The sequence below is a fragment of the Monodon monoceros genome, unplaced genomic scaffold, assembly GCF_005190385.1.
Source record: "Monodon monoceros isolate NGI ecotype Baffin Bay Population unplaced genomic scaffold, NGI_Narwhal_1 Super_Scaffold_13, whole genome shotgun sequence".
Lineage (NCBI taxonomy): Eukaryota > Metazoa > Chordata > Mammalia > Artiodactyla > Monodontidae > Monodon > Monodon monoceros.
In genome coordinates, this window is record NW_021703769.1 from 12,288,990 (window position 1) to 12,308,096 (window position 19,107).

The following is a 19,107-nucleotide window of genomic DNA, read 5'->3' on the forward strand; positions in this document are numbered from 1 at the left end:
GCCCTAAGTGCCAGACACTGTTCTCATTAATTCTCACAAACCTATAAGTACCAGTTGTATTCTCATTTTAAAGATGAGGAAACTGAGGCTCAGAGAGGTTAAACATTTTGCTCAAGGTTACAGAGCTACTAAGTGGTCAGTTATGATCTGAACCCAGGCTGTCTGATCAGAACCTCCACACTAGCTGAGGGAGGATACATTTTCTCTATTTTGTAGTACCTAAGAGTTGGGTTGTTTTTCCCTTAAAGAATGGGTTGCAAGATGAAAAAAGTGAGCTAAGAAATCTGTGAACACACTGGTAACTCTGTACCTACAACAGCTACATATTAACTGTATACATGTAAAAATGCTTAAGTCTAATGCTGGGAGTTAAATAGTCAGAATCTTAAAAATAAACTTAGAAGAAAAGGGGAAGTGACTGCTCGTGGGTACAGGGCTGGGTGTGATAAAAATGCTCTAAAACTGATTGCGGTGATTGTTGCAAACTCTGTGACCATACTAAAAAGAACTGAACTGTACATTTTAAACGGGTGAACTTATGGAATGTGAATTGTATTTCAATCAAGCAGTTTTTCAAAACATTGACGAGAATAGCTGGGCCATCGGAGGGGTGTGAATGGACAAATGGGGTGAGGTCCCAAGGGAAGGCTGCTGGGCATGCCCTAAAATTCACATAAGCTAGCAGGTCACAGGCTCAAAAATCTCATTTTGTGAATTTACAAAGAGCTATCTGATCCACTTCTTGCTCAGGCCGATAAGACTGACAAATTGTCGATTTATCAACTTGGGATGAAAAACTGCTGAGGGGAAAAAGATGCTCTGGTCTGTCGGTGAATTGTTACCCACACACATTTCACTGGGAGGCACATTATCCCAAGAAGGCCCAGGAAGGGTTCCCAGTAAAGCAGGACAACGTATGTGGAGCACCCAGGTAGCAAGCACCACTCCTGGCACAGTGACTGCCTAGCCAGGGGTGGCTACGTGACGGCCATTCCACAGGATGGAACCCGCAGGAGAGCTGGATGTGTCCTCTGTCACAGAGGCACTGGAGCCTGGGGGCCTCAGCAGCCTGGACTGTACCCTGGGGCGCGGTGTCCCCCAGGCCAGCACCTCCACCATCTGCCTCGCAGGCTGCCCTTCCTCCCAGGCCTCCCAGGCTCCTCAACCGGTTCTCCTGAAGGACTCGTTCTTTCTTTAGAGCCACATCTGGAGAAGTGGAAGCCAGTCACTCTTTGTAAGGGTGACGGTGCACCTCCATTCTGACCTACCATTGGCAGGTTTGCGGTCTGATTTCTACAGGCAATCTGATGCCCACGTTCTTGGGAGAAGCCTCACGGGGTACATCATACTGGCAACAAAATCCACAGCAATATACTAAGGGTAAGGCATACTTTGTTAGAACAGAATTTTAAGTTAAAAAAATGTATTTACTGAATGTGTGTGCTGGGCACCAGACCAGGTGTTGGGAATATTGTGGTAAACAGGGTGGCCAAGGTCTTAGACCAGGAGCAAGTGAACACAAACTCTTCAGTGATTTGGGGTAGTAATAAGTGCTATGAGGGGGACTTCCTTGGTGGGGCAGTGGTTGAGAATCCGCCTGTCAATACAGAGGACACGGGTTCGAGCCCTGGTCCAGGAAGATTCCACATGCTGTGGAGCAACTAAGCCCGTGTGCCACAACTACTGAGCCGGCGCTCTAGAGCCCACGAGCCACAACTACTGAAGCCTGCGCACCTAGAGCCTGTGCTCCGCAACAAGAGAAGCCACAATGAGAAGCCCATGCACCACAATGAAGAGTAGCCCTCCCCACGTACAGCAACGAAGACCCAATGCAGTACAGCAAAGGAAACCATAAACAAGATGAAAAGATAATCCTCAGAATGGGAGAAAATATTTGCAAATGAAGCAACTGACAAAGGATTAATCTCCAAAATTTACAAGCAGCTCATGCAGCTCAATATCAAAAAAACAAAAAACCCAATCCAAAAATGGGCAGAAGGCCTAAATAGACATTTCTCCAAAGAAGATGTACAGATTGCCAACAAACACATGAAAGAATGCTCAACATCATTAATCATTACAGAAATGCAAATCAAAACTACAATGAGATATCATCTCACACTGGTCAGAATGGCCATCATCAAAAAATCTACAAACAATAAATGCTGGAGAGGGTGTGGAGAAAAGGGAACCCTCTTGCACTGTTGGTGGGAATGTAAATTGATACAGCCACTATGGAGAACAGTACGGAGGTTCCTTAAAAAACTAAAAATAGAACTACCATACGACCCAGCAATCCCACTACTAGGCACATACCTTGAGAAAACCATGATTCGAAAAGAGTCATGTACCACAATGTTCACTGCAGCTCTATTTACAATAGCCAGGACATGGAAGCAACCTAAGTGTCCATCAACAGATGAATGGATAAAGATGTGGCACATATATACAATGGAATATTACTCAGCCATAAAAAGAAATGAAGTTGAGTTATTTGTAGTGAGGTGGATGGACCTAGAGTCTGTCATATAGAGTGAAGTACGTCAGAAAGAGAAAAATAAATACTGTATGCTAACACATATATATGGAATCTAAAAAAAAAAAAATGTTCATGAAGAACCTAGGGGCAAGGTGGTAATAAAGACGCAGACCTACTAGAGAATGGACTTGAGGATACGGGGAGGGGGAAGGGTAAGCTGGGAGAAAGTGAGACAGTGGCATGGACATATATACACTACCAAACGTAAAATAGATAGCTAGTGGGAAGCAGCCGCATAGCACAGGGAGATCAGCTCGGTGCTTTGTGACCATCTAGAGGGGTGGGATAGGGAGGGTGGGAGGGAGGGAGATGCAAGAGGGAAGAGATATGGGGACATATGTATATGTATAATGGATTCACTTTGTTATAAAGCAGAAACTAACATACCATTGTAAAGCAATTATACTCCAATAAAGATGTTAAAAAAAAAAAGACCTAATGCAGCCAATAAATAAATAAAATTATATATATTTAAAAAATCTGCCGCTGGACTAAAAGCAAAATAAAGCAACCTTACAAAGGATGAAAAAAAAATGCTATGAGGAAAATAAAAGAGGATGATGGGACAGAGTGATGGGGAGTTTCAGAGAGAGGGATCAGTTAGAACTGAGAGACCTGAAGACAAAGGGGGGGACAAGGAAGGGACAGTAAGTGCGAAGGCACCAAGAGCAAGCACCACACTTTCAAGAACCAGAACCACTATCGCAAACAAGGGGAAAGGAAGTAAAAGAAGGGTATAGGGAGGTGGGGGGGGCCAGGCCACACAGGGCCTTGGAAGCTGTGGGGATGGGGCAGGCATAGACTTCACTCTGAATGGGACGGGATGGGAAATTATCAGAGGGCTTTAAGCAGAGGGGTGGTGGTGATCTAATTCATGCTTTTAAGAGATCACTTTGGCTGCCATGTGGAAAATGGGCTGTAGTGGAAGGACGTTCTTACAGCTCAGAGAGACTTGCTTTTACATCTGCAGAGCTATGCTTACTACGGTCTGTTTAAATATTAATATTGATTGATTGAGCACAGTCTGATAAAGGTTACAGTAAAAACCTGCCTGGTCCTTGCCCTGAGAGTTAATAAGGCAAAGACGATGACACATACAGAGCGTGGGCCAGGACTTCCTGAGCACCTTCCAAGACACATGACAGTGGGACTGAGTAGCCTGCAACAGTGTTCACACGAGACACACATGCAGTTCTTTGTGGCAACTTTTTCTTTGATCCTTGCCTTGGGTAAACTGATACAAAACAACATGCCAGCCACAACACTTGGTCTGTTCCTACCTGTGCCAAGCACTGGTAAATTACAAATGAACAAAAACTGCTCAAGTATGGTCTCTCTGGTAGCGAACATACCACCAACAGACGTCATTACCAATAATGGGGCAGAAGAAGATATGAGACCAGTTATAAAGGCAGGTCAGACATATATACGCTACTATGGATAAACCAGATAACTAATGAGAACCTACTGTATAGCACGGGGAGAAAAAAAACACAATCTGTTTGTAGACATATATTAAGTTAACCTTAAAATGCGTTCCAATATACAGCAGGTGCAGAAAAATACTGTTTGATTCCACTTATACGAAATACCTAGAATAGTCAAATTCATAGTCAGAAAGTACACTGATGGATGCCAGGGGCCAGGGGGTGGGGAGGGGAAATGGGGAGTCAGTGTTTAATGGGGACAGAGTTTCAGTTCAGGAAGCTGAAAATTTCGGGAGACGGATGATGGTGAGAGTGGCGCAACAATGTGAAATGTACTTAGTGTCACTGAATTGTACAGTTAAATATGGTTGAAATAGTATGTTTTATATTATGTGAATTTTACCACAATAAAAAAACATTTAAAAAAAAAAGGTGGGTCAGATACTTCACTGTAGAGCCGTCAGCTAGAGTGAAGAATTATTTGGCAGAATCACTTGGGAAGAAGGTACATTCTTGAAAAATATATGAACTTAGGATCTGGTTTGTACAAATTGCCCAGAGAGAGATGCAAACATTCAGAAATATATGACAACCCAGTCCAAAATTTCATGCCTAATGTTTTACTTACTTTAAGACTATCACCAGGTGTGGAATATCTCTTTCAATTAAAAAAGCAAACACAACCAAATAGTGTACTTGGTCTCAGAAGAAGAAAACAAAGCTACCTGTTTATCTGTTTCTCTATGAATCCACCCACCCACCCACCTTCTGGCTCCCTTCACAGATGTCCATAAATAGCAACTAACTGTCCGGCAGTGGGCAAAGCACGGAGATCCTGTGGATACGTGACAGAGGAGGTCCTTGTCCTCCTCTGGGAGATAAAACAGACACTGAACGATCAACTATCCAAACGATTAACTCCTGGGAGACAAATGCTCCAAAGTGAACCCACGGCACTGAAGTTGACATCAAGTAGCAGTGGCTAGATATCAATACATTCCAGGAACTATCCAAAGAAAAGTGCACAACTGACAACGTGATCTGAGACACCATGCCTCACTGGCTGTGTTTCGTAAGAGAAAAGCGAAAGGGAAGTCAAGGGGGAGGCCCAGAAATAGAAGAGCTGCTATCAGAGGTTTCCTGCGATGACACCAGACAACTCTTTCACCTGCCCCTCGGATACAGGATGGACAGGGAAGCGCATGGGCCGTACCTGATAGCGACGGGTCTCTCTCTCTGGGCACATCTCCATTCTCTGTGCTCACTTTTCCAGAACCACTCCTGCCATGTTCACCATTGGTTAAATCTGTCTTCTCAGGAGTTGTTGGTTTGCTGTGTGCCTGGCTCTGTTTCAAACGATTGAACTTTGGGGACACTGCTGCAGCTTGGATCACAGGGGACTGGGGTTTCGAATGGATTGGTTTTTCCAATTCTCTGGCCTCCTGCAACTGAAAGGCAACGAAAAAGGGATTCAATCTAAACGGATCCAGCATTTTGATAAGGAACAGAAAATAAGCCAGCCTGTTGCATAAAAAATTTCCAAACAGAAGGATAGAATTTTAAAAAGGAAATAAATTCCTGCAGCGAACTCAAAGCAAATTCTGAATGCAAATTTCAAAACCCATGCTAGATTCTCTCTCTGCTTTTTAAAGCAAGGATAAAAACAGAGTGCAGAGAACTCAGAGGAGGAAGGGATTGATTTTAAAATGCTATGAATCTTCACCAAGCACCGAGGCCACACATGAAACAGTTCCCAGCATGGGATGGTGTCCCGTCCCCCAGCAGCTGATAACTGCTACCGCTCACCACTTGGTTTTCCATGCGGGTGAAAATGACGTTCAGCATCTGAGTAAGAGTAGCCTTGGCAGTGGTTTGATTGATGAGATTTTTGCTGGCCAAATAGATATTGTAACATGTCCTGACCGTCTGTAGGATAGTACCCTCGTGAATTTCAATGTGCGGGGACGTCACTGCAGTCAGAAGAGCCTAAAACAGAAATCCGCAACCTTCACCTTCATGAGCACCCACCTCCCATCCTCTCACAGCCAAACTTTTCTACATGGCTTTGTTTTTAATTTGGTTTGGTTTAAGAAGATGGCTCTGCAAACTAAACTGGATGATTAGTACCCAAAACCAACCCCCTACTGCTTTGAGTTTAAACACAACTATTAACTCCACAGAATACAAGTCATTTAAAGTACATAAGTTGCGTTGAAGTGGGCTTTCTATCAGCTTACTTTTTAAAAAGCCAAAAATACAGACTTGTCTCAGGAGGGAAAGTGCTCCAACTTGATCTCACCTACGCCAATCACAAAATATACATGTTTTGATGGGGGGGGGGGAGGGTCAGTTTCGGAGTTCCCTGGCGGGTTTTCTTGGGAGCTTCAGGAAAGGTGTGGCTAACAGGGAGCTTCCTCACAAAGCTAATACATCCAGGATTTAAGATTTGAAACACTGACCGCACCCATCCTGATCGGTTCTCTGAGAAGCAGATGGGACCACCCCATGCCAAACCATTCCTGGCAGCAGAAATGGAATAGGGCGAAGGAAAGGGAGGGTAAGAGGACAGGGGCAAATTGGTGATAAAAGTATCAACACGAGGACCTGCTGAGAAATGGCAGTCTGGGAATCCAGAATTTCGAGGGGAAAGAGCAGAGGATTTGAAGTCAATTTAATTCACAAGCAATTTATGTAGTTATCAGCGGAACTGTTTACTTTGAAAACACACCTGGTTCCACTCTTCTTGTCTCAGTCCATGCTAATCAGTTCTGACACTTAACAAAAGATCTAAGTGATGCTTACATTTTTCTGTTCCAGCTCAGCACCTCCTGAGACAACTAACACATGGTAAATTAGAAAGCCAAATTCCCAAGGGCGATGAGCTTTCTCATTTAAAATCCAGACCAGGCAGACGGACAGAAATACCTTAATTATTTGTAACTGAACTCCTTCATCGGTCTGAGGGCCTTGAAAACAACTGCAAATGGTTTCAACAATCCTGTCAATCAGCCGCTTCCCGGGGGCTCCACTGTCGGGGGCGTTGCCGGTGATGTGCCCATATGCGATGAGTTTCTAAACACAGAAATCACAGACATGAGAAGTTTCTGCCAGGCCAGGGCTGAGGCCGCCCACAGCAGTAAGAGGCAGGCAGTGGGCTCAGCCTTTAACTTCCGGTTCCCACACAGATCTCTCCGCTCTCCTGGGTGCAGGGGGCACAGCCACCCTGAGAGCGTAGCATCCAGCCTGACTCCCGATGGCAGAAGAGCCCACAATGGTGGAAAAGGCACGTGTAGAACAGACCCCAGCGCAAAATCACTTGTGTAAAAAATGGAGCGATTAAAAACTATACATAATGGAGACAGAAAGTCGTCAGCGGCTGCCTAGACCTGGGGGATCCCAGGGAAACAGGGAGTGACTGCTGATGAGCAAAAACGGGGCTTCTTTCTGAGGATAAAGATGGTCTCTAATTAGATTGTGGTGAGGGCTCCACAACTCTGTCAATATACGAAAGTCACTGAACTGTATACCTCAGATGGGTGAATTGTACGCATGTGAATTATATCTCAAGCTGCTAAAAAACTTTTTTTTTTTTCTAACAGTAAGATACATAAAAAACTAATGATAACATGGTTTGCTTGAGCGCAGGGAGAACTAAGCAGCTGTAGGCAGGGGTGGGACTAACACATTTTGTAGAGCAGGCTTTCATTCTTTTTGAATGTTGAATAAAACCATGTTGGTGTATTTTGTATTCCAAAAATTAAAGTAAAAAAACTAACTGACTTCTGCACCTACGTTATCAAACTGCATGTCACCCGTGCGGCAGCCTCTTCAGATGAGGCTGCTTGAGCTGCGCCCTCTCGGTCAGGTGACAGATCAGTTTGGACAGGGCTGCCTGCCTGCCTGGGCCACCTCACGCCTGACCTGGATTTCATCAGGGACAATCTGAGAGCTGGAAGGGAACTCAAAGGTCAGGATGGTTTCAAAGCCTGGCTGAGATTCATGGTCACCTGAGGGAGCTCGTTACAAATACAGATTCCTGGACCTCAACACAAACTTCCTCTAACAGAACTTGTTGGGTGGAGCCCAGGAATCGGTTTTTCTCCAGGTTATCCTGATGGCTGACCACATAAAAAGAACCACTCATCTGCTACAAGCCCTCTGGGATCCGTGAATTCTAAGGCACCCTCTGCTTCCAGTGACTTAGTAAAGACTCTGACAAATGCTGTTCTGTTCTTTATCTTTTTGGTTTCTGGCGTGTCACATTCTTGATCTACCTGCCCAGAGAGACACAGCTCCTGAGGCGATCCACAGTGCCGCCACCACTGCAACAGGAAGATGCGCCGCCCTGCGGAGGCCAGATGCCGTTTCTCAATGGCTCTTCCCCATCATTAGCCTCGAAAGCGCCGCCATTCAATAAGCAGGAAGAAAAACAGATGGAAAGAGAGTGACTGAGAGCACAAATACGACACTGCTGGATCAAGTGACCGAGTGAGCAAAAGAGAGGCCTGCACACACTCTGCTGCTCAAGACCAGCCCCAGAGAGCTCCAGACGGAGGCGGGGAGGTGCTCAAGTGTGTTTTTGAAGAACAAGTCCAGATGCCTTTTACCTCATCTGCTCTCATCGCTGCTCCCCATGCGGGCTTCCAGTGGGGGCAGCGCCGGCCACCTGGTAAATAAGCTCTGCTTTTGGACACTGCTGACTCCCTACTCCTAATGGACTCAAGTCCGTTTTGAGTACTGGGTTATGAGTGGGATGGTCTATGAGCTCCTAAAATGTGAATGCTGAAAAGCAGGCCCCACAGAACCCAACACTGATGGTGCAAAGCAAAGATGGAGGTGAATTACAGATGTTTAATTCAAATATAAAAAAAGATTGGAAGTATTCGCCCTTCTATGCCCTCCTTAAAGGGCACGTTACCGTTCCAATGGAAAAGGGTTTTAAGTATAATTTTACTCCCTTGTGAGGCAGGGCCAGAAGAAAGCAGAGTTCCTGCAACCTGTGGGTCTTTCTAGTTCTGCCTTCTCACCCTTCCTTGTACCAGATGTTGTTTTGGCACTGGGGGTACAACAGTGATAAGACAGTCCTTTATCTCACAGGGGCAGAAGCGTGCTTGGCAGGCTCACTTGAGGAAGGTGCTCTGCACAGTGAGTGAGGTAGAAAGTACTAGCAGGTGTAAGCAAAGGATGGACATGATGGGATACATTTCTAAAGGCTCCGCCCGGCTCCTGAGTACAGAACAGGCTGGAGGGCAACAGCAGTGGAAGCTGGGCACCCATGATGAGGCCACCTCAGCTGTCTAGGGGGGAGATGCTGGTGGCTTGGACCATGAGGGACTGACAGAGATGGAGAGTAGACGTTCCTGTCTTATTCTTTGCTGATGCGAAGCAGGGATGGGAAGAAGGGCAGAGGAGGGAGGCCTCTGGGCAGCTGGCTCACTGATGCTTGTGTCCAAGGAGGCTGCTTGCACAGGGATGCTACTTGTCAATGCCCCTCTAGACGGGGAGGGATAAGTAAGATGGTTGCGTAACACATCATTTATCAGTCCACAGGAATGCCCTCAATTTGCATGTAGTGTTCTGGCATTAAAAACACTGGTGTAAAAAGCAAGCCACAGAAAAATCTGTACAAGTATAAATGATATATGATATAATTTCCAGCTACTACAGCTGAGTTGAAAAGTTGAAATGGAGACCATACGACCTACAAAGGCTAAATATTTAGCATGTGGTCCTCCACAGAAAAATGATATCATAAATGATATCATTTATGTTTAAAAAAAAGAAAGAAAGAAAAAGAAAAAAAGAAAGAAAAGAGAGAGAAAATTATACACCTAAATAGGCAACTGGGTTTGGGTTTAGCAGTCCAAGGGCCTTCAGCCTTAATCCGTAAAGTTCTAAAAGAAATTTCTAACAGAGAATATAGTCAGGTACAATTTATATTATTACAATAGATTTTAAAATGTGCATTAAAAAATCCAAAGTCTTTTAGAAATAAGAGATAAAGGATAATGCTTGTGGGCTTCCCTGGTGGCGCAGTGGTTAAGAATCTGCCTGCCAACGCAGGGGACACGGGTTCGAGCCCTGGTCCGGGAAGATCCCATATGCCACGGAGCAACTAAGCCCGTGCACCACAACTACTGAGCCTGCGCTCTAGAGCCCGCGAGCCACAACTACTGAAACCGGCACGGCTACAGCCCATGCTCCGCAACAAGAGAAGCCACTGCAATGAGAAGCCCACGCACCGCAACAAAGAGTAGCCCCCGCTCACCGCAACTAGAGAAAGCCTGTGCACAGCAATGACGACCCAACACAGCCAAAAATAAATAAATTTATTTAAAAAAAAAAGATAATGCTTGTGGTACGAACCAGATGGCTCAGACCAGTGGTTTCCTACAGCCTTACGTAGAAAGAAAATATCAGAAGTCTGTTTCTATCTACTTTTTTGTCCTACCCTTTTAAAAGGTCTGTTTTTGTATTGTTTATAATGTACATAATTTAATAACAGTAGTACCTGTATATAATCTTATAATTGAAGAAATACGAATATTCTGAGAGAATATTCTCAAAAATAATTTCTGTGGTTGGTATGTGCCCAGAAATACTTGAAGATCACTCACTAGTTTAGGCAAGCCTGAACTAACCCTCCTTCCTCCAGTCCTGGCCTTGGGGGAGCGTGTGGTGACCAGGTGCTGGAGAAGAGGAATAAGGAGAATCTTTGTCACTTGGGAGAAGTGAGAAGGGAAGGCTCTGGGCTTCTCCCTGTGGGGGAGGGAATGCTGAGCTCTGTACTCACAGCAAACCAAACCCAGAAGCACCTTTGCTACCCCATCATCTCTCCATGCTCAAAAAGGGACTCCTTAAAATGCCCAGGGCACAGCCTCTGCAGCTGGCTTCAACCTTGCCAAAACCAACCTTTACTCCTAGACACTGGCCCTCCATTTCCAAGGCAGAAGTCACATCACCCACACTGGGAAAAGCCAGTCAAACAGGTTTGCAAGGACAAACCCCAAGAGGAAATGAATTTTTTCATTCAGTATTCCAGGGAGCACCCAGCCACTTTCTAATGTCATAAAAAGGACGATACATTTTGCATTTTGTATACTAACCAAAGAAATCTTAGTGTACCTATCAAATTACAGAGAACTTCCATTCTGAAAAAGAGAGTGAACCACATGCCAAAAGCCTCAAGACAGGTACTGCACTCAAGTCGCTGAAGTACAGCAGAACGTCAATGTTTCCATCAGAAACCATACTCACACATACACAGAGTTCCAGAAACAGACTATTTCCAGGAAAACACAGCATATTTTTAATTAAAGAGGCCAGACTACAGGGTAATAGTTAAGAGCAGAGGTCAGCAGCCTTTTTCTGTAGAGGACCACATGCTAAATATTTAGGCTGTGAAGTCACATGGTCTCCGTTCCAACTCTTCAACTCAGCTGTAGTAGCTGGAAAGCAGCCATATAGATAATACATCAACGAAAGGGCATGGCTGGTGTTATGGACTGAATGTTTCTGTTTCCGCAATTCCTATGTTGAAGTCCTAACCCTCAATATGATGGTATTAGGAGGTGGGGCCTTTGGGAGGTGATTAAGTTTACATGAGGCCATGAGGGTGGGGTCCTCATGATGGGATTAATGCCCTATAAGAAGAGACCAGACACCTAGCTTGCTCTGTCTGCCATGTGAGGACACAGTGAGAACTTGGCCATTTACAAATCAGGAAGACCAGGAACTTAATCAGCTGGTACTTTATCTTGGACTCCCCAGCCTCCAGAACTGTAGGAAATAAATGTCCCTTGTTTAAGCCACCCAGTCTGTGGTATTCTGCTATATCAGTCTGAACAGATTAAGGCAGCTATGCTCCAATAAAACTTTATTTACCAAAGCAGGCTGCAGGCCAGATTTGGCTCATGGCGTAGTTTAAGGACCCCTGATTAAACATAGGCTTGGGGTAAACAAGCCCTAGACACCCACCCAATCCCATCACTGCCTGGCCAGGGGAACTTGGCAGGGCTGGTCATTTTATTCTCCAAGCCTCAGTTTCATTGATTCTAAAATGCGGATGAGAGTAGGAACCTCAGGTGGTTGCTGGGAAGGTTAAACATGATGATGGGGTAGAGCACTTAGCACACGGCCCAGCACAGCCTGAGTGCTAATACACGGGCATTGTTCAGGACACCAACGATGTTAACTATGAGCACCAGCTTCCAAACTAAACCTCAACATGAGGGCAAAACGGCTAATTGTGCCAAATTTCCTCTGAAAATGTTCACAGCAACAAATATTTTAGGATAGAAGTAGGATTTGAGCCTGCCACTTTAAAATTCTTGGCTCATTACATGTTCCACATAGGACAATCTGTACAGAATTATACTGAATGAGAAAATGGCTTTTCATTCAGAAGAGCTGCTTCTGTGAAGAAACTCTCATCAATTTTCAAGTATAGATATATCAAACAAGAGAAATTAATAGAGTAAATATTAGACTAGAGATGCCAAAGATGTGGCATGCCCACCACCACTTGGCAGTCCTGTTCCTCAGCAGACGTAACCGATCAATCATGGCACTTTCTCAAGAAACCCAGATGAGGTTCCAGGTATTTTTTCAACACAGCTTCCAAGCAATAAACTATAGAACCTATTCACTATTCCTGTTCTAGAAAGTACTGATAAATTGTGGCTCTCTCCACTGTATCTTTTAAAATTTATCAAGCTCTTTTCATTGCTGTAGGTTGCCCACTGGGGTTAAAAACAAATGTTTCTGAGGTAACCGGAAGCTTCATGAGTAGATCTTATGAAACATACAAGAATGCTGGACTGGGAATTAAGAAGCCCACGCTGCAGTCCTGTTTCTGTCCCTCACTATCTACGCGTCACTGGACAAGTCTCCCTAATTTCCCCACTGCTGCTTTTTCACCAGTAAAAAGTAACTTATGACAAGGTTACTTATGGCCCTAAGTACAGTCGATCCTCATTATTCACAGGCTTGTACTTGTGAGTGCCCGCTCACTAAAATTTGTAAGTCCCCAGTCAATATTTGGGACGCTTTTGTGGTCACTTGCGGACACCTGCAGCACAGTGAAAAATTTGAATCACTTGATGCACAAGTTCCTGGCTAAGGTCAAACAAGGAGACGCTCTGCCTTCTTGTTTCACCTCTCATACCGTAAACAGTGTCTTTCTTGTGATCTATTTATTGCCATGGTTTTCACATTTTTGTCCTTTTCGTTGGTGTTTTCGCCATTTAAAATGGCCCCCATGCACAGTGCTAAGTGCTGTCTAGTGCTGTCTCTGTAGGATGTGCCCTACAGAGAAATGACGTGTGATCAGCTTTGTTCAGGCATGTGTCATAGTGCTGTTGACCATAAGTTCAATGCTAACAAATCAACAATATATGTTAAATAAGGTGTCTTTAAACAGAAACACACAAAGAATAAAGTTATGTACTGATCAGCTGATGAACACGTGACCAGAGAGGCTCACAGGAACCTAGCCCTGTATTCCCTCCAGGAACAATGCTTCAGGGTTTGCTAATTCCGTGTTCACAGCAACTTTATAGACCATCACCACAAATAATGAGAGTCGATGATATCTATTTCTCTACTTGGCATTATGAATATTAATGCCATCAATAAAGAAGTAGCATTAAATATCTTATGTACCCGCATATGTACCAAATATTCCAATCAATGCTAAAGGTTTCATTTAGGAAAACATACATAAGAGAGATCAACAAAATACTTCGAGAGAAACAAATTCTTTTTTAGGTAAAGAGGTCAGACCTCTCATTCTTCCCTCCCTCACAAGACCTCCATAAAGAATGAGCTGAAGGGCTTCCCTGGTGGTGCAGTGGTTGAGAGTCCGCCTGCCGATGCAGGGGACACGGGTTCGTGCCCCGGTCCGGGAAGATCCCACATGCCGTGGAGCGGCTGGGCCCGTGAGCCATGGCCGCTGAGCCTGCACGTCTGGAGCCTGTGCTCCGCGACAGGAGAGGCCACAACAGTGAGAGGCCCACATACCGAAAAAAAAAAAAAAAAGAATGAGCTGAAATGCTCCTTTCTCCATCACCTCCGGAAGCATTCTGAGTACCAGGGGGTTACGGGCACAGCTCCTGTGCAAAGGACTACCTGTGGCTTGAGAGGACATCCTTTATACCACCAAGTTGAAACATGGTACCTGCAAGCAGTCGAGGGATGTGCTGACCACCCGTGGGGACTTGGACTGGCAAGCCAGCTCAAATGGAAGGAAATACTTGTCAGCTTCAATGAAGTTTGCCTTTGGTGGTGCGGTAGCACCAAGCCTAGGAAAAAAGTAGGAGAGGGCCGGAGAGGGGAAATGAAAAAAAAAAAAAAAAAAGAGCCTGCTTTTCCTACCCCCCACTCTAACTTCCCAACCCACTTGCAATCATTTAATTAAAAGTGCCTGCAAACTGCATCTGTGGGGCTAGACAATGAAAAGTTTAAACACATGCATTAGGAAAAAACACCAAGGGGCCACAGGCAGAGAAAAAGGTCTCTGATGAGCAAGCTGTATCAACAGCGGCCTGGACTGAATCCTGGCACCTGCCACGTCAGAGCTGTATTTCTGAAATGGGACTCACTGGCTTCACTACTATGAAGATGAGGAGCAGCCCCTTACCAGAACAAGCTGCCCTCCTGCCTGAGGAAGCATGACATACAAGAGACAAGGGCTTTGCCTCTCCTGTCAAGAGAAGGTACAACAGCATTAACTTGACCTTCCTTATCCTTTCCTCCAAATATGCAGTTGTTGAGCCAGTAACCTGTTAACTCGGTATCAGTTCAAACACATACAAAGTCTTGCCACGTGCCCAGTGCTGTGCTAGGAGAGTGTGTGCCACCCGAGGATCAGAAATATGGGAAAACATGCAGAGAAAGGGGTTCCCACGGCCACCACCTACTACTCCCTTCATACTGCACTTCAGCAAGGAGAACATGCCCAGGCTTACCTTTGCTTTTCTATTTCTGCTTTAATTTCATCTGGTGGGGAAGAAAGAAAGGCATGTTAGGAGCATGCAATAAGTATATTAAAAAAAACAAATATAACAAAATACTGAAAGCTATCTAAGTAGGGGGATGATGATCTTTTTCTCTTTCCCACATTTTCTGTAAGTATATATACTTTTTCTTTAGCACTTAAAAAAATTGTGGTAAATATGTGTAACACAAAATTTACCACATTAACTATTTTTAAGTGTACAGTTCAGTGGCATTAAGTACATTTATATTGTGCTAAGTCATATATAATTTTTATGAATTAAAGTTAATTTATAAACCTTTACCATGGAGGGTACAACAACTACATGGTTACAGTTATGGAATAGTGCCAACACTCAGAAGTCACAGTCTCAAAGAGAGATCATCTTATTTCCAGGAGAACAAGATTTTGTGCCATTGAGACAAGAACATCCTATATCTAAACACGCCGGACTCCCCCACAGCCACTTAGTCAGTCGAATGCATTCCTACATGTCAGGCTTGGCAGGCTCGCGGTATTATCAAAGCAGGCCAGTGAAACATGTCTACCTGAATGCCATGTATTCAGATAACCTCCAAAAGGCCAGCCTTCTTCACACAATCTCTTGAGAGCCAGTGGTTTGGATATGGCATTAGTTATCCTAGCAACCCCAGAACACAGTTCTGGAAGTGACAAGTTTCCTTTTCCTGGACAACTCTATTCTAGACTGACCTTTAGGAAGTGAAAACCGAGTAACTGGACTCACTAGAGGTGGCAATTTTAACCTTCAAGCCACTCTTTCAATGTCCTCTTACTACACACATAAGAAAACAGAAGAGGAACACCAGATGACTAATATCAAACATTTCGCTCATGGACCACAAGGCCTGTGACACACAGGTTCTGCTAAAGAGAGCTCTGTGGCATGGTTCCTGCTCCTCTGGGACAAGAATCCACTCAGGAAGTAGCTCTGGCCTCCTCTAGCTGAGGCCCCAGGCTGTGGGAGTGGCCCGGGAAATCCAGCCCAGGAGGCTGGTGGCCAAGCTTTCAGCTTGCAGAAATCAACATGCATAATGTCAAGACTCTGCTTGGTGGTAATATCATCTGTCACTGTGTGACGTGTCAGAGGGGCACTGATGCCGGAACTCAAATGCAAGGGTTCCTTCCAGTCATGGTTACCTTATTAGAGTTAAGTTTAGCTGTTAAGTGTATCTGAAGCAATTAGGCATTTGTTAGAGTCTGTGCTGACCTCTGAGCTCTAAAATAGTCTGTTCTAGAATGCCACTGGTGTCAACCCACCAGTTGACAAATCAATCACCAGGATTGCTACTTACTCACTGAGGCACTAAGGGTAATCAAATCAAAGACCTATGGAGGCCAGGCAGGAAACCTCCTGGAGAGACACAGGTGGGTATAAGACGTCAGCGGCAGGGAGGACCCCCTCCCCACCCAACAGGGCGTGGAGTGCAGCAGAGTCTCAGTCCCAGCTGATTGAGCCCAGAAGTGCCCATTGTTCTGATTTTTCCAGAAGTCAAAATCTGGATTTTAAGTGAAAACTCCAACTGTAATTGGAAGTAATTTCAACTGTTTAAAAAAGTTATGCTCTGGGACTTCCCTGGCAATCCAGTGGTTAAGACACCACACTTCCACTGCAGGGGGTGCTGGTTCCATTCCTGGCCAGGGAACTAAGATCCTGCAAGCCGCGAGGCATGGCCAAAAAAAAAAAAAATTATGCTCAAATGAAACTCGTTTGCAGGCTGTCCTGACCTTACACTACCAGTTTGCAACCTTTGTCTTAAGGGAGAGGGAAGAATCAAGGAGAAAGAAATTCACTGGCAGCGGAAAACTAACTGCAGGGGATAAAGGACTATGACCAGCACAAGGAAAACAAAACATCCCCGTTTTATACAAGCAAAACGTTGCCAAAGAACAAAGAGCAACTAAGGAGCCAGAGGACCAGGGTTCAAGGCCAAACTCTGCTATATCTTACAGATGAAGAGACAAGATCCAGAAAGGTTACAAGTCAGTGAGAGGTGGAGCTGCGACTTGAACCCAGAAAATTAGGCTCCCAAGCCTGTGTTCGTAACCTCTTGGGTAACCTGGCTCTCAAATAAGCATGTCGAATTACTCCGTAACCTATATGTGCGAAACAATATAAACATTGGTTTTGCATCATTAATTCAAAGCATGAATGCTGTGATGTTCGTACTGCTCTGTAGTATGAACATCCCTCATCCAGCCTCGGGGAGCCTATTTACAACCCAGGCTCTGGAATCCCCCCACCTCTTTTTCTGGCCTGATGGGACAGGACCACAGGAAGGTGCACCCTGGTTTTCCGATGGGAATGAACAAGGGCCAGTGTGACTTGAGCAGGGCAGGGCATAGCCCTCCACAGTGAGCAGTACCTACTGCAGAAGACCAAGAAACTGCGATCTTCACAAAACACGTGATCACAGATTTCCTTTAGTCTTCTTAATCTATACTTAAGTATTCCCACAAGTATGAGGAATTGTTGCACTCTCTAGAACATTCTTTGTTAAAGAAAAAAAATGTGAAAAATCCTCTCCACAAGGCCCAGTAGGGGTCCAGATAAGGAGAAGCCCCTGGAGGGCAGTGGAGGAGGGGCCTGAGCAGACCTATGTTTGGACAGATCCCTCTGGCTGCAGTTTTGAGTATAAAGAGGAGGGTGGACAGCACAGAAGCAGGGAAGCCAATCAAGAGGCTGCTGCTAATAACCCAGGCAAGCATTAGTGGGGGCTGGGGCCAGGGCAGGGGCAGAGACGATGAGCATGAGCCACAGGAAAGCTGGAAATGGCTTGAGGGTAGTAGTTCCATATAGTCTGACCCAACAGGTGGCTTCTAGATATATTTGGATAATACAATATTTTTTTCCATTGAAAAGAGGCAGGGGACTTCCCTGGCGGTCCAGTGGTTGAGACTCCGTGCTTCCACTGCGGGGGGCACAGGCTCGATCCCTGGTTAGGGAATTATGATCCCATATCCCACATGCTGCATGCAGCGTGGCCAAAAAAAAAAAAAAAAGAGGCAGGGAAAAAAAAAACAAACAGGGAAAGGGTGTGTGGCATGGGGTCCCACAAAACACTTGACATAGCCTGGTGTGGTGAAAGACAAGAAATGGGTTGGAAGTTCCGAAAGAAAATAGACATCTATTAGCTGAATGATGCCAGGCAGGTTATTAAACCTCCCTGAATCTTGATGTCTTACTCTAAAAAAAATGAGGATGATAAAAAGCAGCCCCATATGCTCCAGAGACTGTAACTAGGCAGTTGGGTGTAGGTAATTCTTTTAACAAACCCGAAGTATTGATGGCTAAGGCAGTGTCAGGCATACACAGGTGGTCAATAAATGTCCGTTCTCTTGCTCTTATCTTAAAACAGGAGTCAGTAATAGTGCAAAATCTCTAGTGCCATCGGTGGAACGACGGAAAGCCAAGGGAAAGAAGAAAATCAGTGGAACACAAATCATCATAATAACTGCTGACATTCGCTAGGGGCAGGTGCCCATTTGGTCCTCCTTACAACTCAGGAAGACAAGAGACTCATCTCCTAACCATATACAGTGAGGAATCTGGACACAGAGAGGTGAAGTCACCTGCCCACAGTCACAGTAGGAAGTGCCACTACAGGATTCACACCCAGGCTGTCTGCTCCAGAGCCAAAGAGGAGGAGGATGGGTGAGGGAGGAGGAGTGGGCACACTTGCTCCAGTTTATTGCCCTGCCTTTTAACATGCACTGCTCTCCCAAAAGCCAACTGGGCAATTAGCAGCAAAAAATAAGCAGGCTGGAAAGGAGCCAGACCTGAGTGGGGTGGGGCAGCTGCACCTGAAAAGCCATGCTGTCTTCCTGGGAAATCCTTCCTGGCCATCGCTGTCAGTTAGGAACCTCGGGTCACACCTCCCCATTCATCAATGACTTTGGCACCAGCTCGCATTCTCTGCTCCACTCCCAAGCTAAGTCCAACAATGACCACGACAAAGCTCAACAACGCCATCCCCGGTCAACTCCCCAAAGCCCCACGACATCCCGTGGAACCTTCACCTCCCCTCACACATCTGATCCGCATACCCCTCTCTACTATGCAAACCAACACTACCCTCAGTTCCTCCTCCACCCCAAGTCAGCCTGGCGTGGCTGGCCACACTCTG

At 45.2% G+C, this 19,107-nt stretch overlaps 1 protein-coding gene across 4 annotated transcripts in view; it reads right to left on the reverse strand.

The window, feature by feature from the left end:
- The window catches only part of ARFGEF2 (ADP ribosylation factor guanine nucleotide exchange factor 2), a 98,631-nt gene that overhangs the window by 68,996 nt on the left and 10,528 nt on the right, over nt 1–19,107 (reverse strand). The window contains exons 2-7 of one of the 4 annotated variants that reach the window (XM_029220124.1): nt 14,934–14,964; nt 14,606–14,668; nt 14,144–14,267; nt 6,892–7,038; nt 5,773–5,952; nt 5,180–5,414 (exon numbers count right to left, since the gene is read on the reverse strand). In XM_029220124.1, the coding sequence (XP_029075957.1) occupies nt 5,180–5,414; nt 5,773–5,952; nt 6,892–7,038; nt 14,144–14,267; nt 14,606–14,668; nt 14,934–14,964 (780 nt within the window). Of the gene's footprint in view, nt 1–5,179; nt 5,415–5,772; nt 5,953–6,891; nt 7,039–8,240; nt 8,324–14,143; nt 14,268–14,605; nt 14,669–14,933; nt 14,965–19,107 lie in introns of those variants that run through there. The other 3 variants (XM_029220125.1, XM_029220127.1, XM_029220126.1) reach the window with 3 other exon arrangements.